We start from the raw sequence: 18005 nt of genomic DNA on the forward strand, positions 1-18005 counted from the left end.
GTTGTGTGCAGCTGCTGCAGGACACCCTGGGCTCTACTGTTTTTTTGGGCAGTGGCATGATGGAACCTGCAGGCAGTGGTTTCAGACCCACCAGACAAGACGTGTTTGAGTTCATCAACCAGTGTGGCGACATAACCTCCACTGATCCAGATGAAGTGAGGCATTTAAAGGCACAAATTTGTCACAAAACATACACACTTTAAGTACGAGAACAAAGCTCTTTCTCGTTCAGTGTTAAAGGGACAGTTCACCCCCAAATAAAAAATACATATCTCTCCTTACCTACAGGGCTATTTTTTCCATCTCAGTTGTTTTGGTATGAGTTGCAGTTGCAGTTGGTGTGGAGATATTAGCCATAGAGATGTCTGCCTTCTCTTGTGATGGTTGGAGGGCCAAAAAAATGCATTTGACAAACACAGCAGCAATGTCTCTTAAAGGAGCTATTTGTAACACGTAACCACCTGCTTAAAATGAATAAAGCTGGCACAAAATCCTTTCCAGCAGGTTGGAATGTTTCATTTCAGTCATTGTCAACACAAAAAGCTATTCATTTTTTGACATTTCTTACAGACTTTACCATATTTACAATCATATCAGTTTAATATCAGACGATAAAATAACACTCATTTTTTAGAGGAAGGACTTTGCTGTGGTGTTTGGTGCATAAAAAAGAAGGCTGCAACCATAAATTTAGAATAAAGAAATTACAATAAAAATATAAGGAAACATTTTAACAAATACTATAGCAAGTATGTATGTTTTAGACTCACAAAGCTGCTCAGTTTTGTACAAACCTCTTCATCATGGGATATGCAAAAGTTTACAGTATAGAGAGTATATGTCATGGGATGATGGTCAGAGATGTTGAAGAAGCTGATGTGTAATGTATAGAGACAGATGTCCTCTGGGTGGGATTGTTGATGAGACCAGCTGCAGGTGAGAATAAAGGGCAGGGTGGTAATTCATCACTAAGAAGAGGGCTGCACTGGAATTCTGCTCCTAAAAAGACAAAGATGTGGCAGGGCAGTTAGTTTAGTTTAGTTTAGTTTAGTTCCAGACAAGTATGGAGCTTCTGCAACTTAGCGTGTATTAACTAACTGACTGAGGCTGTAAACATCTCTGTGTTAGCCATTACCTCCGGCCAACTCAACTTCTTTGTCCTTTACTGCGGCACACTAGAGGCTACAGTGACTCATTATCGCCTCTCGTGGCAGACGTGGTATTACTAGAAATGACAGCTGTGGATATCTCTGCAATACAATACAGAGGCATCTTGGACACGCCACAACTGTTACCTCTTCACACTCTGTTTCATGGAGGAACTATTTTCTTTTCATATCACCATCTCAGAAAGAAGCATTTGTCTACTCATGGATGTGAGTCTAGCTACCTCAGCTAACTAAGCTAGCTAATGTTTCAGCCCACCTGCGGGGGGCTCTGTCACAAACATGAGCCTCTCATCCATGAATATATGCACACTTACTGCGCGGTGATACGGGAAAAAAATAGTCCCTACATGAAACTGCTCACAGGGAGGTCTGTGGATCTTGAGTAACCAGGTCATGCTATAAAGTTTTTCAAATGTGTTTTTTTTTTTTTTTTTTAATTTTTTTGGCTTTTCAAGCACCACTAGTGCCATCTAGTTCCATTATATTGGAGAGAAGGCATCTTTACAGCTGATATCTCTAAAACTTGCCAACTCACAACAAAACTATCTTGATGAATAAATATCACTACAGGCAAGAGAAAAAATATATAGCTTTGATTTTTGGGGTGATTTTGAGGTCAACTGTCCCTTTTAAGGGTCTATCACTGTGTCTCTGTAAAAAAAAAAAAAAAGGTTCAACAATTTGACTGGAACATTAACATCCACTTTTCTGTTCCCAGCTCTCCCACATTGAGTCAGCACTGAGGTCCCACTACAGGGTGCGGGACACTCGTGAACTTGGCTTCGGCACTCTGCAAATGCTGGCTGGCTTTGTCCAGCGCCAGAGAATGCTGGCTGGAGGAGGACTGAGCCCGATCTACTACGAGTCAGCTCTGTTTGCCAAACACTGCAAATCAAGGTAAGCAGTGTAGTAAGAGACAGATAGAGAGACAGGTTTTCTGTCACAAATCTTAAGCCCAAGCTAAGATGACCTGACCTGGGAACTGGGCAAATCTGCAAGGTCATCATCATTCATTTGCTTTGAAAGATTCGTCTGGCCACCCTCCCAGACAGCTTTCCATTGATCTATTGCATGTCACACATCACACATTTCGCTGCTCCGATTGGCTGTTGGGCTATCCAATTGCATACAAAGGCATTTTGGTCTGTGCACGTTGATAACAGCCCTCGGAGATTGGAAATTAACTGAGAGGTTCCAGACTAAAATACATTTTTGAATGATATATATATTTCTTTGAAAAAATTCACTTTTGCTTTAATGTTCTCTGTTATCATTTCATAACCTTTCTATTTACCCTCTTTGGACAAACCTACACCGTCAGTAAATGAAATGTAGGATTACACCTGTTTTTCACAAAAAAAAAAAGGCCTCAGATTATTTTGTAAAAATGGCTGTAACTTGTTTAGGAAAGTCAGATGAAGACAAAAATTCATATGGAAGTCTAAAACATCCCAGTTCATCTTTCTAAATAAAAAAGCTAAATTTGCTGCGGTTCTGTCTGAGTTCACAGTAAAAAACTCTAAACATTTTTAAATTCTGGTAAATTCTCAGATAAAGCAAATGTAAAATTAGGACTTTAAATGAGCCGGACTAAAACTGAAGGTTCTCCTCAATCAAATGATGTCTGGAACTTGATGCTGACTGCTAGAATAGGCTAGGAAAAAATAAATAAATACAGGAGAATCAGGGTAAAAGGGGCCAACTGTTGAATGAAAAAAAACTGCATCTGCCAGAAACATAACCTGAATGTGATGTTACTATTTGTGTGTCATTTCTGAAGAGATGTAAAAAAGAATTTCTAGCATGCAACTGAACATGTCCTCATCTATGTTGTCCTCTTGTCCCTCCTATGAACAGTGCTGAAGATGGGTGTGAGGCAGTAGGACGCCTGGGTGAGATGTCCAAGGCCCAGGCTCTTGCCAGTTTGCTCTCCTGCCCTCTGCTGGAGGATTTAAGTGAGTGGAGCCAATGGGAGCTGATCTTTAAACCACGTCTTGGCTCCCTCAAAGACTTCATCGAAAACAATGCAGGTGGGAATCAGCCACAGAGTGTCTGTGCGTCGTTAGATTGATAATTTGTTGACAGATGGACTTTACTTCTTCCTCTGCAGAGACATTTGATACTGCTCAGTGTTTCTCAAACATGCCAATGTGATGACTAAAAGTTTTAGTAAATGGAAATATATCTTTGTTGCTGTGGGATATGTACTTTGAATATTGTTAAATAATGATATGTAAAACTAAAAGGGTATTTCCAAACAATTTACAGCTAATACAGGCCTGTCAGCGTTGGAGGTGATGCCAGGTTTGCTGCTCAGGCTCACCACACACACAGGGGCCAAGCATTTCTCTAGTGCTGCCACAACCCTTGACCCCGTCGGCACAGCCGGCCACCTGGTGTCCATGGTGGTGGCTGATGGGGTCAGCAATGCTCCCACAGCCCTTCTGGCCAATCATATGCACAGCTCCCTGGCAGCAGCTGTGGCAAAAGAAGGTAGTGATTCCTTTCTTATTCACTTCAAAGCAAGGACATTTATAGATGTTGTGTTTCAATGGCTGCATGAGTGTGTCACCATTACTTAAATATGTTTTGTGTTCTTTAGATTTGTCCCAAGCTGAAGAGGATGTGTCATGTTACAACACAGTGGCCAAATTCCTCTTGGCGTGTTTAACACGAATCCCCACCAGAACGTTCCAGGCTCTTTTGCAGCAGGTCAGTCGCACTGCACTGCCCATTTCAGATAACAGGATCAAATCATATTCTTTCTGTTATTCCTGGAGAGAAGTTATCAGTGTTTTCCCTAGGTTTGTTGAAGACACAAATTGGTTGGGGCCTTTGAGGTCCTCCACCAAGAAAACTTTAGACTTTTTAATAATAATTTCGCATTATTTAAGGCAATTATCTGTGTACTAAAAAAAATGGAAAGGCTGAAGTGGATAATAAATAAACAACACACAAAAAACTTAATGATTAAACTAAAAAAGTCCACTGGGGACAGACTACAGCCATTAGATTTGAGAAAATTAATTTGATGCGCTCCAAATTGATTTTCCATTAATTCGGGTCAGGTGGTGCTGCGCCTAAGCCTTATCATAGTAGGGAAAACCCTGGTTATGTTGAAGCTTTGCTTGGACTTTTGAGCCACAGCTCCATAAAAAGGCAGTGTCAGCACTTAAACAATAATATACACTATTTTGCCTGCTGTGTTTTTTTTTTTTAAGAGAAAAAAAACAAAACAGACAAGCAAAAACTTCAGCGGAAAGTATTAATTGAAGTGGTTAGAATACAACAGAGGTAAACATTATAAATATAATGTATAATAAAAATAATTATAGGAAAGTGATGTGAGCATGTATACACAAAGAGGAAGGATGAAAAGGGGAGACTAAGTGATATATTTAATTTAGAAGGTGTGTAAGTGTTCAGATCACCTCATTGTACTAGTATAGTCCGGGCAAGACTCCATCTTTAAATAAATATATATTTTTGGAGTCTCAAGGAGTACGTTATTTGTTCCATCTGGTAAATTTCCCATTCCTTCCCAGTTCAGATATTATATTACAATGTAATTAAATTGCTGCTGTTAGCATTGTTTGTAAAAGATATTTTTTAGCTCTCCTATCATTGCCTTTCAGTATTAGACCCAGTAGCGCCACCTTTGATCCATTGTCATATTTTGGTGAAAGGTGCTCAGCTTTTAAAAAGCAAACACATAAACTGTGACACCATTTCAGTGTCTTCTTGACCAAAAGAGTGGGCAGCTGTAGCCTGTGAAGTTAATCGGTTTTCTTAAATTGAGGAGGTGGTAGTTATCGGTCTACAGTTGTCATGCCAACTGCAGTCTGGTCACATAGATAAGTCAGCTTCCCTGGCTTGTTGGTCTTTTAGACACACACCAGTTTCTTCTTTCATCTGTTTGCTTTTGCAATAATCACTACAACATACAGGAGTTTGCATAACAAAGTTTCAAAAGCATGATTAGCAAATGGATTCTTACAACTCCGATTGAGAAACAGTGTGTATGTTCTTGTGTGAATGTGACTTTCAGGTCTTTTTGGAGCCTTTCTCCCGTGTCCTGGGCCAGGCCAAGTCTAAACAGGTCCTGATCACTGTGGCCCAGTCTGACCCGAGGCACATGAACTGTCTGCACCGGCTGGGCATCCTCCTGGGCATCACAGACTGGATCAGAGACTACCAGAAAAAACTGAACCCACCACAGAGCCAGAACTCCAACACGCCCAAAGCTTCGGTGGAACAGGCCAAGGTCTGAATAGTCAGAAAATGTCATACATGAAACTGAAAAACATCAACACTGCTGCAATCCTAGTACTTAAATGCATGGACCTTGGACATGTATTGATCTAAACATACAGACTGCATCTTTTTGGGGGGAAAAGAAATCATCTGATCCACATGAAGTGATCTTTTCACATTTCACAATGTATTTACCCAAAATAACATTTTAAAACTTGTCAATTATATTTCAATATTATATTCAAACATCTTCAATCATCAACAGATATAGGGGGGGTTTACAAAAAGTAACTAGTTGTAGTAGTAGTAGTAGTTACTAGTAACCAGCATGTTTAACCTACTGTTGCAGAGTCATGACCAGAGAACATAAGCAAAGTAGAACGGGTCAGTAGCAGGTTTCACTTTGGTTCGGTCTTGTCCCCCAGTTTAAAACACAGTAACTATCTGCCTCATTCTGTTTTTTTCCTGTTACTTTTAATCCGGCGATGAGGACAGACAGTCACTAGTAGGACCAGTATACCAGTAGCATAACAACATAGCAGCTCCGTCTTTCGGGAAACTGATCAGTGGGGGTCCCCAACACATCAAACACACAGACCATGGAGTGACACTCACACACCTCCGCACCAACCTGCAGCGTTTTCGCCTCACCGCCAGATCCAATGTGAATCCAGCCACCCCGCAATGCTTCTGCTTCAAGTGCTTGAGCATGGCGGTAGTACTGCTTACATCCGACGTGTCGCACCAGCCCTATATTTAATATTGAGTCTGTGAGCAACTTGATGACTTAGTGTAATAATAACCCTAACCCATAGTGTTAGACATAATAAACATGACGTTTATATACCTTTAACTGCTTTATTTAGCTCACTAATGAAACACACAGTAACCGCCATCCTCACATGTGCGCCACCATAACAACAACACTGCGCATGCATCAGCAGGGTCAACGGGAAAACTCTTTTACCGTCAAGTACAAAGTAGAGGGAAAAACATGTTAACAGTACGGACACCGAACAGCAAAGAGAACACATAATTGCCTGATAGGATACATCCTTGAATGAACCGCCTAAGGAGGTGTGACCACAATAATAGGAAACAACAATGCCTGATGTCACAAGCTGAAAGGTCATGCATATATGAAACACTAAATGCCCAAGACTGGAATCCCATTGGAGGGGCTATATTTAAAGAGCTGTACAATCCAGATTAATACATGAAGATCCACACAAATACATAAACAAACAATAAATTACAGAAAAACAAAATCGAGAAACAAACCATCATAATGTACAAACTTCCCCACTTTATCTGACCTGGTATTGTGTAGATGTAGGGCTCAAACTACCCAGTAAATAGAAAAATCTCTATTTAGCCCTAAAAATGTCGTAAAAAAATATCAAGAATAAATACCTCCACAAAATACATAGAGTCCAAATATAATGAGGACAATAGCTCATAAAATTTAAATTTAAAGAGTTATATGGGCCTGTTAAATTGTTTAAACCTTTTTAAAATGCTTACAGAGAAAATTTTTTTATTAGTGTTATGTTATTATTATACATATCATGTGAAAGGAGTCACACTTGCCCAGTTACAGTTAAAATCATATCATACTAATACTTGAGGCTTATCAGCTTACTGGTTTTAAGATGGTTGGGTGAATTTTATCTCAAGTGGAAGATACATAGTCAATCAACAATTCAAAGGTTCATATTTTACAATGTATACCAAGCAAACAAAAATGTGTTAAGGGATGAATTGAGTTTTCACTTTGTAACATTGATTAGGCTGCGGCTTAAAATTGTTGCCATCCTTGTTAGCCTACAGATTTCAGCAGAATCTTATGAGTTGTAGTTATTCATAGCTTTAGTTTCAACCTAGGTCTACATCAATTCAGAAAGGGATCTGAAAGTATTCAGATTTGGAACAGATTCAATACTAAAATCAGATACTGGAGGCAGATTTGATACTGGATTCAGATTGGATTAGGTGCAACTCTTAATTGAAAGGCCTCACAAGAATTGGTAGGCTCTATGCTGCTTGAAAAAGGATAAATTCATGAGAAATGAGGCGTTTCTGTCCTTTGTAAGGTCCCAAGTATATCCTATATTTCAAAAGTCTTAAATCAGCTTGGCTCTGCATCTTGTGCGTTGTCTGATGTTTAATGTTACAGCACATGTATATGGTAGTCACGTTACACACCAAATCACCTTGACTTTGAGCTACAACAGTCACACTCACGCAGACAACTAGTGAACACTGGTCTGTTCCTTTTTTTTTAGCCGTAGCATTAAAAAATATGTAGTTTGACACAGTGGTCCGACCTAACTGACGTTTCTGCTGTGCCTATTTAATGTACTGTGTTACTTTGCTGGTGTCTTTGATAAGCAAAATCTGCAAGTAGCGCTAACTCAAGCTGTCATTTTGTTTAGTCTGTGGCCGAACAGGTGACCTAGCTCTCCAACCTGACATTCAATGTAACTGTTAATTAAACTTCTTGTTTCTATTCTCATCCTGGCTCACTTGGCCTCTAATAATTTTCTTCTCTTTTTTCAGTCTAATTTGATAGATTCTGAGAGCAGCAGTCTGTCAGCTCTTAATATGAGTGAAGATGAGTATCTTGAGGACAACGTCATGGACAGCAGCTTTGCTTCCTCCCATCTCAACCAGAGCCTACAACAAGGTGAGTCAAAGAAGTACTCCTCCACAGGAATGTGTTTTTTTAATGTTGTACTCTACATAAAGGACGTTGCAATTTAATTATCTTTGGTTGTAATTGTTTGTTTTCTTCTAGTCAATGGCAATGAAGACGTTGAGGTTGATGAAGGGGAGGATGAAGAGGAGCTGTATGAGTTGGCCTCACTGCCTAATGGAGAGACTTCAGACATCAGCAGTGAAGCTGAAGGAGGCCAGGGCGAGGAGCAGTCGGAAATGTCTGATTCGAATGAAAAGGATGTTGCCAGCTGCCAGTCAGAGACCACATTGGATTTCCAAAGAGCTATAATTGAGGATATCAGGTTTGTTTTCATGATGTTAACCTTTACAGTTACCTACATTGTGTCCACAGCTTATCTATGCTTTTTTCTCCTGTCTCGTTTTTGTTTCTGACAGGAAGAGAGAGTTTGGTATCGGTGTGGAATTGACTGCTGAAGGCCAGAGCCTGATGCAGGTCCACCAGAACAGGCTGGGCCGCAGCTTGGACCGCCTCTCTACCGAACTCTATAGCAAAGACACACACTTCGTCCTGGAGCTCATTCAGGTGGCTTCTATATTATTTAAGTCAAGCGAAATCTTGATTATTTGTCACTTGTACATTTTTATCAGATGTACCAAGTTATCATGAATGGGGGGGGGTGATAATGGATGATCTGACTCAAATCAATCTTCATTTGAATGATCCGATATTGACTCATAAAATCCAGAGATCATTCTTTCAGTATATGCCTTTGCCTTTTCATTCGTTGTAGGGTCAGAAATTAACCTAACAAAACCACGTAATGCGGGATGCAGATATCCGTTTGGCGAGTAAATGAGGCTCTCTGCCATACTGACAGATTGTTTGTACCAAAACAGTCATGTGATTAAAAACTCTGTCTGTGCCAGATGTTCACACTCACAGTACAGGGACTCCATGCTGCATTTAAGTGCACTGGAATTGTTCAATGCTGGAAAGTTTCTATTTATTTTTTCTAATTTTCCTTTGTTGAAATATATATGCCTACATCAGCCATTTCTTTCTTGTTCATCACTACACCATTTTTATCCATTACATACTAAAATCACAACAGTATTCCATTCATTTCAGGCGGATTTTAACCACAAATCTCCAAAACCATTTAATTAAATTCTATTATAGTAATATTTTTTATAATGTACTGGGTTTGGGGGTTCCTTGTACAATTTACAGCATTAATCTCTAAGAATTGCTATCATATCCAAGTAAAATTGATATTGTAACTGAAATAACTGGACGTGCAGTGGAAACCACTGCTTATATGGATCAAAAAGCTTAGGACAGAATCATTCCTATACAAATACTGTTATAATAATTTGCTTATAGTAATCAAGAAGTCCACTTACGGTGTTCATTTTGGGTCTTTTCATATACAACAACATACAGATGCAGCCTCTTAAAACGTCCTGTTCCTCCGTGACAGGGCCCTAACCGGTCCGTGACGGGTCTGTGCTCGGACCGGGAGATCGATGACGTAGTGAACACAGGGTCGAAACGTAACGCCCCTAAGCGGCATGTGTGGAAACCAGGTGCAATGGTTTATCTATCTGCCTGGAGGAGCAGTGATGATGGATGCTGAAGCATTACTTCAGCATGAAATCAGCTGTTCTTACTGTATCATAGGCATACAGTATTTGACGTGTATGAGAGAGTGTGATTCCCACACAGAGCATATATAATGATTATTAGGCTACCATATCATGAGGTCATCGATATTATGCTTCAGCTTTTTGTTTTTCGACAGTTCTACATGGAAGTTAAAATTATATGGCCGGGGAATTAATGATTTAACAGGAAGATAAAAACTGTGAGTGGCCTGAGAAGAATATGGTTTAGGTTTAAATGGTATTTATCCTGTATATGTTTTTTGCAATTGAATAAATACGCGTGTATACAGTGGGATCTAGGCACACCCCCAGGAGGAGGGGGGGGACTGGGAACTAGCTGGCAGTTGGCCGGCAACCGAAAGGCCTTTGGGTGGGAGGGGAAAATCGAGGTGGCTGCATCTGTATGGGGAAAAAATTAGAAGTGCGGTAACTATATTTTTCATTACAACTTCACTCCCTTGTTGTAACCTGTCTGCTTAGCTGGCTACCCTAGGCTGATGCTCCGTGCACATTGAAATATTGACAAGAAAAAGAAAGTAATTTCCTCTCAAAGAAAGACTACTTAAGTCTCCTCAAAGCTTATGACAAATTGGAAAAAAAGGAGCCAAACAACTTAATAAACAAGTAACGCCACGGTTGCTAGTGATGGAGACATGTTATTCATACCTCTGTTTCCATTGTTCAGAATGCTGATGACAACAGTTACCCATCAGAGGCAGGTCTCCTTCCAGCGCTGGCCCTTGTGGTGGAGAGAGACTGCATCACCATTCTCAACAATGAGACAGGCTTCCAGGAGAGGAACATCAGGGCCATCTGTGATGTGGGCTGCAGCACCAAGGGCAAACACAAATATGGATACATAGGTAAGTTTGTACATGGTGCCCTGACGGGGATTTTAAGTCAAAGCTTGTCGATAGAAGTCACCAAAGAATATAAGAAATGTGTGATGTTATAAAATGTGACCTTGCCTTAGCGTGATGTGTTAATGATCCTGATTGCTCCTCTCGTCACAGGACAAAAGGGCATCGGCTTCAAGTCAGTGTTTAAAGTCACAGACTGTCCTGAGATTCATTCCAACGGCTTCCACCTGCGTTTTGACAAGACCTGCGGCCCCATGGGATACATCCTGCCCCACTGGGCCGAGGATGAGAGGCCTCTGAACACACAGCTGAAGGACATAAACCAGCACAGGTTGGATGATTGAGAAACAGTAGCAGCAGACATTTTGACTTTTCATAGATAAAACACAGGTGTTACTAGTACAGTACCATCAACAATGTTTCATTTTTATTAAAGTGTGACAGTGAGCAATGAACAATACCTAGAGCCTGAAACTGAAGCAGGTTAATGGAAATGAACAATCAATCATTGTATAGTTTACACCTGCACTCCTCCTATTGTAACATGTTGAATGGTCTTCTGTAAAACAATCCTATTCATTATACAAACGACAAGTTTTAATTTTCAAGTCAGCTTTTATACTTAAAGTGCAATCGATCATCCAACATATCTATAATCTGTAAATAAGGCCTCCAATTAACATTACATGGTCAATGTAATTGATTGGTTTAAATGTTTGAAAGCTCTTCCATGAGAGCAAAATCAACTATGTTTCTTCAGATTCGCTTCAACAGTTCGCCTACGCATGCACACTGGCTCGCCTCGCTTTCTGAGGCTGATTTTGTCAACTAGTTAATCGCACAGATAACGTGGTCAAAGAAACTACTTAATCAATGGTTTGTGTTTCATGAACATATTTAAATCTTATTGGCCTGTCATATTGACATAAATTTCAGGCCAATGCTGATATTTCATTTTAAAGCCTTCATGGGCCGATACCATTTATGTGCCAACATTAACGTTTTAGTAATTGTTTTACTACACAGAGCTGAGAGAACTGCAGAGTTAGTTGAACAGATTTCTATATAAATATATATCTATATAAAATAATCTGTCTGTTGCACCAATTATGCGTAAATTCTGTCTTAAGTTAGTGTGTGATGTCCTCATTAAAAGATATGTTGAAACTAGTTAGTTTGATACTGAAACTGTCGATTTGGTTGAGCCACAGAGGAGTAAAGTACATCTTAGCTGCTCTGGTTTAATGTCCAAACTAACCAAAATGTTGTCCCCAAAAAATACGTTTTCCCTGCCTTCGGCCAATCAGTGAAAGATTGTTGCGTTAACTAAGGTGATAAGGTGATAACTGGTCTCCAACCTTGATCTACAGCTAGTTCAAAATAACAGTGACAGTGAGTGGTGAAACTGTCACTACAGCATATGGCAGATGAAGTTGTAACAATACAACAAGCACATAATGAGACTAAACTTGCTAACTGTTATAAATTAATAGCTAGTTGTTGATTACAAAGTTATCTTACTCCATATATTTGCTTGCCAACATTATAATGAGTGTCAAATATCAATTTGAGAGGAATTAGTTTGATGCATGTTTCATATTCACACTAACTACCAAACTGCATTTGTTCTCTCATCAGCTGGACCACTAAGATCTGCCTTCCCCTGCGCTCTGAGAGCCATCAGACCAGGAACCTCTTCCACGACGTGCATCCCTCCCTGCTGCTCTTTCTGCACCGCCTGCGCTCCATCATCATCTACAATCAGGTAAATCTTGCACCTCTGCAAACTCACATAGGTGAGGTCATTTTTTTGGATCTTAAAACAATTCATGAGGGATCACTTGCTTTCCATTGCATTCCCATTCCACTTCTTTGCTTCTGCAGAGTGAGAAGCGTCTTGTGACGATGACACGTAAAGACCTGAGTCACAATGTGCTGGAGGTGGAGCACACTGAGGGCATTGAGCGCTGGCTAGTGGTCAAAACTATGGTGCATCCTAAAAAGGTAATGTACACATACTAACATTCTTATCTCAGTCTGTTGCTTCACTTTCAGGCGTACGGATCATACCTGGATTTGAGAGGAAGAAGTTGACATCTGTTTCTACATTTCATCCTTCCTGGGAATTAAACAAAATTCAATGTAGCTTTGTCTTTCTCTGACATCCTCTTAATGTTGCTCTGTAAAAGTCTTTCCATCTCACCAGATTTTGTGAAAAACTCACTCATTATGCAGTCTTCTGGCTCCCACATCAAGCTGGAACAAATGACAAAAAAATCCATATGAGCACAAAAACACTGTCAAACAGATCTTAATGATCTGTCAGTCTGAAACTTTACTATAATCCCTGTTTCCCTCTATTCTTCTGTCACCTTTCTCCTTCTATTTCCCAGAGGCAGCTCTGCGTTACCTGCAGTTAGGTTATGTTAGAGAAGAAATGAAGCTGAGTGAAAGAAAATATGTCGAGACATGTTGTGCTCCAGATTCCCAGCAGCCATTGAACAGGCATCAAAATCCATTCCTGTAAGAAGTTAGTTTGTTTGTGAGCTGCAGCATCTGTTTTGACATTGATCTGTTTCTCCTTCAGATCAAAGAGGATGTGGAGTCCACCGAGCTCGCCCTGGCTTTCCAGCTTGACAGCAGCAACACAGAAAGTGACATTGTATGCCAGCCACAGAAACAGCCCGTGTTTGCTTACCTGCCCCTTCGCAGCTTCGGCTTCCGTTTCATCATCCAAGGTGAGAATGGAGTCTAGAACTATTGAGCTGCTGGTTCATGGACACACAGCTCATTCTTCTCACTCGATTCTCTTCTCCAGGTGACTTTGACATCCCTTCCTCTCGGGAAGACGTCGACAGAGACAGCTCATGGAACCAGTGGCTTCGATCTGAGATACCTCAACTCTTCCTCCAGGCCATGGACGTGTTCACTGTAAGATGATACTGTATCTGCAGGCCGGTGGGAAGAAAACAAATCATTGATAGAACAAATTAGATGAGATGTTATCTATGAATTAAAACTATAAAAGACATTGCAGTAGCAGGTCTTACGGTAAATTCAATATGATATGCAACTGATTTTATTCTTGTAGTAATTCCAGTGTTCCAGTTTCCACTCCACCATTAATGGAACCCCTCACTTCCTGTAGATGTTTCAAATTAAAAGTATATCAGGAACAGAAGGGATTGTGCCCTTTGAGCCACTGAAATTCTTTAAAAAGGCTCTGAGGACCTGGTTTCAAATATTAAGATTTTTATGCCTCTGTGCCAGTCCAATGTCCTCTTGGACCCAAGGATGGACTGATTAGGTTTGAGTGGTCAAAGGTCAAGGTCACTGTGACCTTACAAAACACATTAATATGACCAAAGAAAATTAACTTCAACTTTACAATCATGTCAAAATGTTCTGCAAAAATGTTCTGGCCCTTATTAAACGCCACAGCTCGGGAACATACAACTGTGATGCGAAAATTCTAGTTCTTTTGTTTGTTATTTTTGCATTGTTTTTTATTTTTGCTTTTAACAATTGAGACTTGTAAAAGACGACTCCAGATTAGATTATTTAGAATTATACATTTGTTATAAACAATCTGAGTCATGATGCAAATGTACAGTACACAGAAGAGCCTTACTATCCTTGGCTTTTGATTGAATTATTGCTCTCAAACTGTCATTATTTTGTGTTCATGTACCATACCATTTTTCACAGTAAGAAGCTGTTTGAGAAAATAAATTATTTAGGTCTTAAATGTCAAGCATCTGAGCAGGAAGTGCTGGTTTTTATTGATGGTATCTTAACAGTGATTGGAAATTAACAAAATGAAAACGACCAGAAATAATTAGTACAGTACAACAGTATTTGGTTAGAAGAAAGCATCAAAACAACCAAGTATGACATGACTCTGTTGTTGTCCTGATTATACTAATGTCTGTACTTTGTACAAAAATACATTTATTCAAGCAACATGAAAAGAGGTATTGTGTATAAATGCAAGAGTCTGTTTATTTTCGCTTGAAAAACGACTAAAACAATTGGTCATTTAAATAGTTTACCTGATTTGTAGCTAAGATAAAAAAAAATTTTTAAAAACACAAACAAATAGGCTTTCTGAATTTTTGGTATGTAAAGAAAAAGTCACTACAACCTACAACTGTAGGATTTCCAAAACATAATACAGTCATAACAACTAATAGCACTAATTAGTCCTCGTCTCTATTTTTCCTTTAAACCAGTGTCCTGTTTGTTCTTTATTCCAGGACCACCCAGAGTTCAGGGGGCTGAAGGGCCTCTGCCAGTTCCTGCAGTTTATCCCCCTGCCTGACGAGGTGCTGGACTTCTTCAAGCCTGTTGCCGGGCAGATTATTCAACTGCTCAAGGGCAAGGCCTTCCTGCCTACTCTCAGCCCAAGTATTACTCACACACACACACCAAAACAAACAGCAGAAACAAAACAAAATTATCTCTAGTATGCTCTGAGCTCAGCTTTGCCATACTAGAAACAGACATTGTATCTGACCATACAACTGTTCCTCTGTGCTCTCTCTCCCAGCTGGTGAGGTTGTGTTCAAGCTGCCGTCCCAAGTGGCCGTCTGTAAGGACGCTGTGATCCGCGACGTGATTGGCGGAGCCGAGCTCGAAAGGCATCTGTCTCTGTCTTATCTCCATCCGGGTTTGAGTCCGGGCCCGCCCACTTCCCTGCTCACTCACCTAGGAGTCCGATACCTGCGGGGATCTGATGTTTCTACGGTAACCACAGCCATGGCCAAGGAGCTGATGAGAGTGGAAGGCATCCACTCAGGTGTGTGGAAGAGATAAAGAGGGAGAAATAAACATCAATACATGTATACTGAGAGGCTGTTAGAGTGATTTTACAGCAGCTCAGATCCATTAGGCTGCAGAACAGCTGTGTTCACTACAAACACACACCAGCTTTTATGTAGTTAAAGGCTTACATTATTGTATTGAAAAGAAGAAACCCTTTCAATCTACAGTATGTTTTATGATGCGGTGTTGACCACATTGTCTATAAATATTTTCCTGAGAGCTCAATTACTCAGACACTCTTAATTACTATTAAACACACACTCCTATCAAGATGGGGTGAGATGCTGAAACCCATTACTGCCAAACATCACTTATCAAACATTACTTATTAAACCCAAGTCAGTATATAAACACAAGTACTGTGGCTAAAATAATATTATGTCTGTAATAGAGCTTCAACAATTAGTTGATTAATTGATAAGTTGTTTGAAGGAAAATAAGTTGCCAACTATTTGGATAATTGATTCATCGTTTCAGTCATTTTTCAAGCATAAATGTCAGTGTTGGTTCCAGCTTCCTAAATGTGAGGGTTTGCTGCTTTACTTTCTCATTTATGACAGTAAATGAAGAGTCTTTGAGTTTTTGACAGTTGGTTGGACAAAAGAAGTGATTTTAAGACTACTGTTTGAGATTTTATTGGCTAAATAGTATAAAATGATTAAAGCAACGTTATGTAGAATTTGGCATTTTGTGAGTGTTGGCGCCCCTCACAGTTTTTCTGAGTGCAACACCTCTGTGGTAAATAGAAATCCCAGGTGTGTAACAGTTTGTCAGACGTAATGTAGGTGCTGACTGCAAACAAAACTCATGACATCAGAACAATGTGATGTGTTGAAACATTGTTTGTGTTGAAAACATGGTGGGAGAGTAATAAAGATCTTCATTACTCATTCTTTTAAAAAATAAACTCTTGAACACCACTATTCAATTTTTTCATTTTTGAAACTTGACTTAAATTAAAAATATAAAACATTTTCAACCAACCACTGTCTTCTAGATGGTGGCCTGCGTCAGCTGGCTAGGCTGCTGGTTTGCAACTTCCGAGCTCTGGAGCACGGCTACGGAGAGGCAGACTCTGTCCTGCAAACCCTCAGGGAACTACCCATCATCCCCCTGGCTGACGGGCGTGTGGTGGCACTGGGCGAGGAGGGCGTGTTCTTTCCAATGGAGGAAACCAAGACCAAAAAACAGAAAGCTCAAGCTCAAGCTCAGACAGGTAATTTCACGTCGGCTTACAATCTGCTATACTTAAATTATACTATCATTATTCATTCAACTTCTTATACTCACTGTATGTAACTTCTGTCTCTGTAGTTTGACAAGATAGTGATAGATAGATCAGGTTAATATTACCTATTCATGAACAAACGTGTGGTCTTATACTTAATTTATAAGTTAAATACGAACTTCATGTGTAAGACCACATTAACTTATTTTCTATTTTACAGATGTAACTTTAACTAACCTATGAGAAAGAATTACAACTGTAAGATATTTATGAATGACAACATGAAAAGCAATGCCAACCCATCATCATTTAGCCCAATGGAAACAGTTGAGAAGTCGCCTCCCTTTGCAGAACCATCAAAATCAAACGTCATATCTGATGTCGAAATGTGCAGCACAGAGGACAGGTGTTTATCAGTCAGTCGTGATCTGTAACAAGACATGTTGAAGTCCAATCATGTCTCCGTCACTATTGTAACTTGTCACTTGAGGCGAGTGAACAAGAGTCAAGTTGAGTCCTATTGTCCGATCAAAGTTTAGACAGCACCCTCTGTTGGAATGAAGCTAAATAGCAATGTAGACCCAGTGTAGTTATTTGCCTTGGGATTCAATAACGTGCTGCCTCTTGTTGATTTTTTTTGGAGCTCCCTTACCATCTGTAAAGCAAGAGCTGTGTTAATTTACTACAAATGCAACCGAACATTCCTGACTGCTGTAGCTTCGCATTAAAAGCATTTAAATGGCGAAAACACTACGACTTTTATTTTGAAGTAGGCTATCACAAGAAATGTTTTGTTCCGTGAGTTTAGTACCGCTATAGTTCATCAAGTATGTCTACAGGCCATTTTCAGCATTTTTTTGACAGCAGATCAGTTTTTAATTTGTCGGAGTAGACTTATACAGTCTGTGGGAGTAATTAAACAAGAAGGAGCTGTCAGATGAAGAGCTGCAGGGGACAGGCTGCACACCTCCAACTTTCCACAGAGGTAACCAACTCCCTTATTAACATTATCAGGTTCTCTGGCATTGCTTTTCGCTTTAACAACACATCATAAGAAGAAGACAGGGACTTTGATGTGACAAGTGTGCCAAAGTACGCACATACAACTCAATTTCACTGCGTTACTGTCGACAGGTATACATTTCTTTATTAATATCACACACTGCGGGACAGGAGAAGGCACAAAACCAATGGAACACTATTGTGTGGGAGTGCATGTTAAGAATGTTTGTGGGTGCAGGCGGGAGTGTACACCACACAGCAGGCAGGAGCGGGCGGTAATGGTCAGAAATCCTGTGTGTGTGTCAGTTCACTGCCAGAGAGAAG

The 18005-nt window shown here is 40.0% G+C and overlaps 1 protein-coding gene across 1 annotated transcript in view; it reads left to right on the top strand.

Annotated features, from left to right (window-relative positions):
• Positions 1-18005, top strand: part of LOC141015176 (uncharacterized) — a 57783-nt gene that overhangs the window by 15266 nt on the left and 24512 nt on the right. The window contains exons 11-28 of the mRNA XM_073489123.1: positions 12-155; positions 1888-2066; positions 3027-3199; positions 3438-3662; positions 3772-3881; positions 5218-5433; positions 7983-8109; positions 8221-8443; positions 8538-8685; positions 10453-10630; positions 10781-10958; positions 12266-12392; positions 12512-12631; positions 13215-13365; positions 13446-13558; positions 14884-15034; positions 15177-15425; positions 16449-16667. Coding sequence (XP_073345224.1) covers positions 12-155; positions 1888-2066; positions 3027-3199; positions 3438-3662; positions 3772-3881; positions 5218-5433; positions 7983-8109; positions 8221-8443; positions 8538-8685; positions 10453-10630; positions 10781-10958; positions 12266-12392; positions 12512-12631; positions 13215-13365; positions 13446-13558; positions 14884-15034; positions 15177-15425; positions 16449-16667 — 3031 coding nt within the window. The remainder of the gene's footprint in view (positions 1-11; positions 156-1887; positions 2067-3026; positions 3200-3437; positions 3663-3771; positions 3882-5217; positions 5434-7982; positions 8110-8220; positions 8444-8537; positions 8686-10452; positions 10631-10780; positions 10959-12265; positions 12393-12511; positions 12632-13214; positions 13366-13445; positions 13559-14883; positions 15035-15176; positions 15426-16448; positions 16668-18005) is intronic.

The sequence above is a fragment of the Pagrus major genome, chromosome 20 (assembly GCF_040436345.1).
Source record: "Pagrus major chromosome 20, Pma_NU_1.0".
Taxonomy (NCBI): domain Eukaryota; kingdom Metazoa; phylum Chordata; class Actinopteri; order Spariformes; family Sparidae; genus Pagrus; species Pagrus major.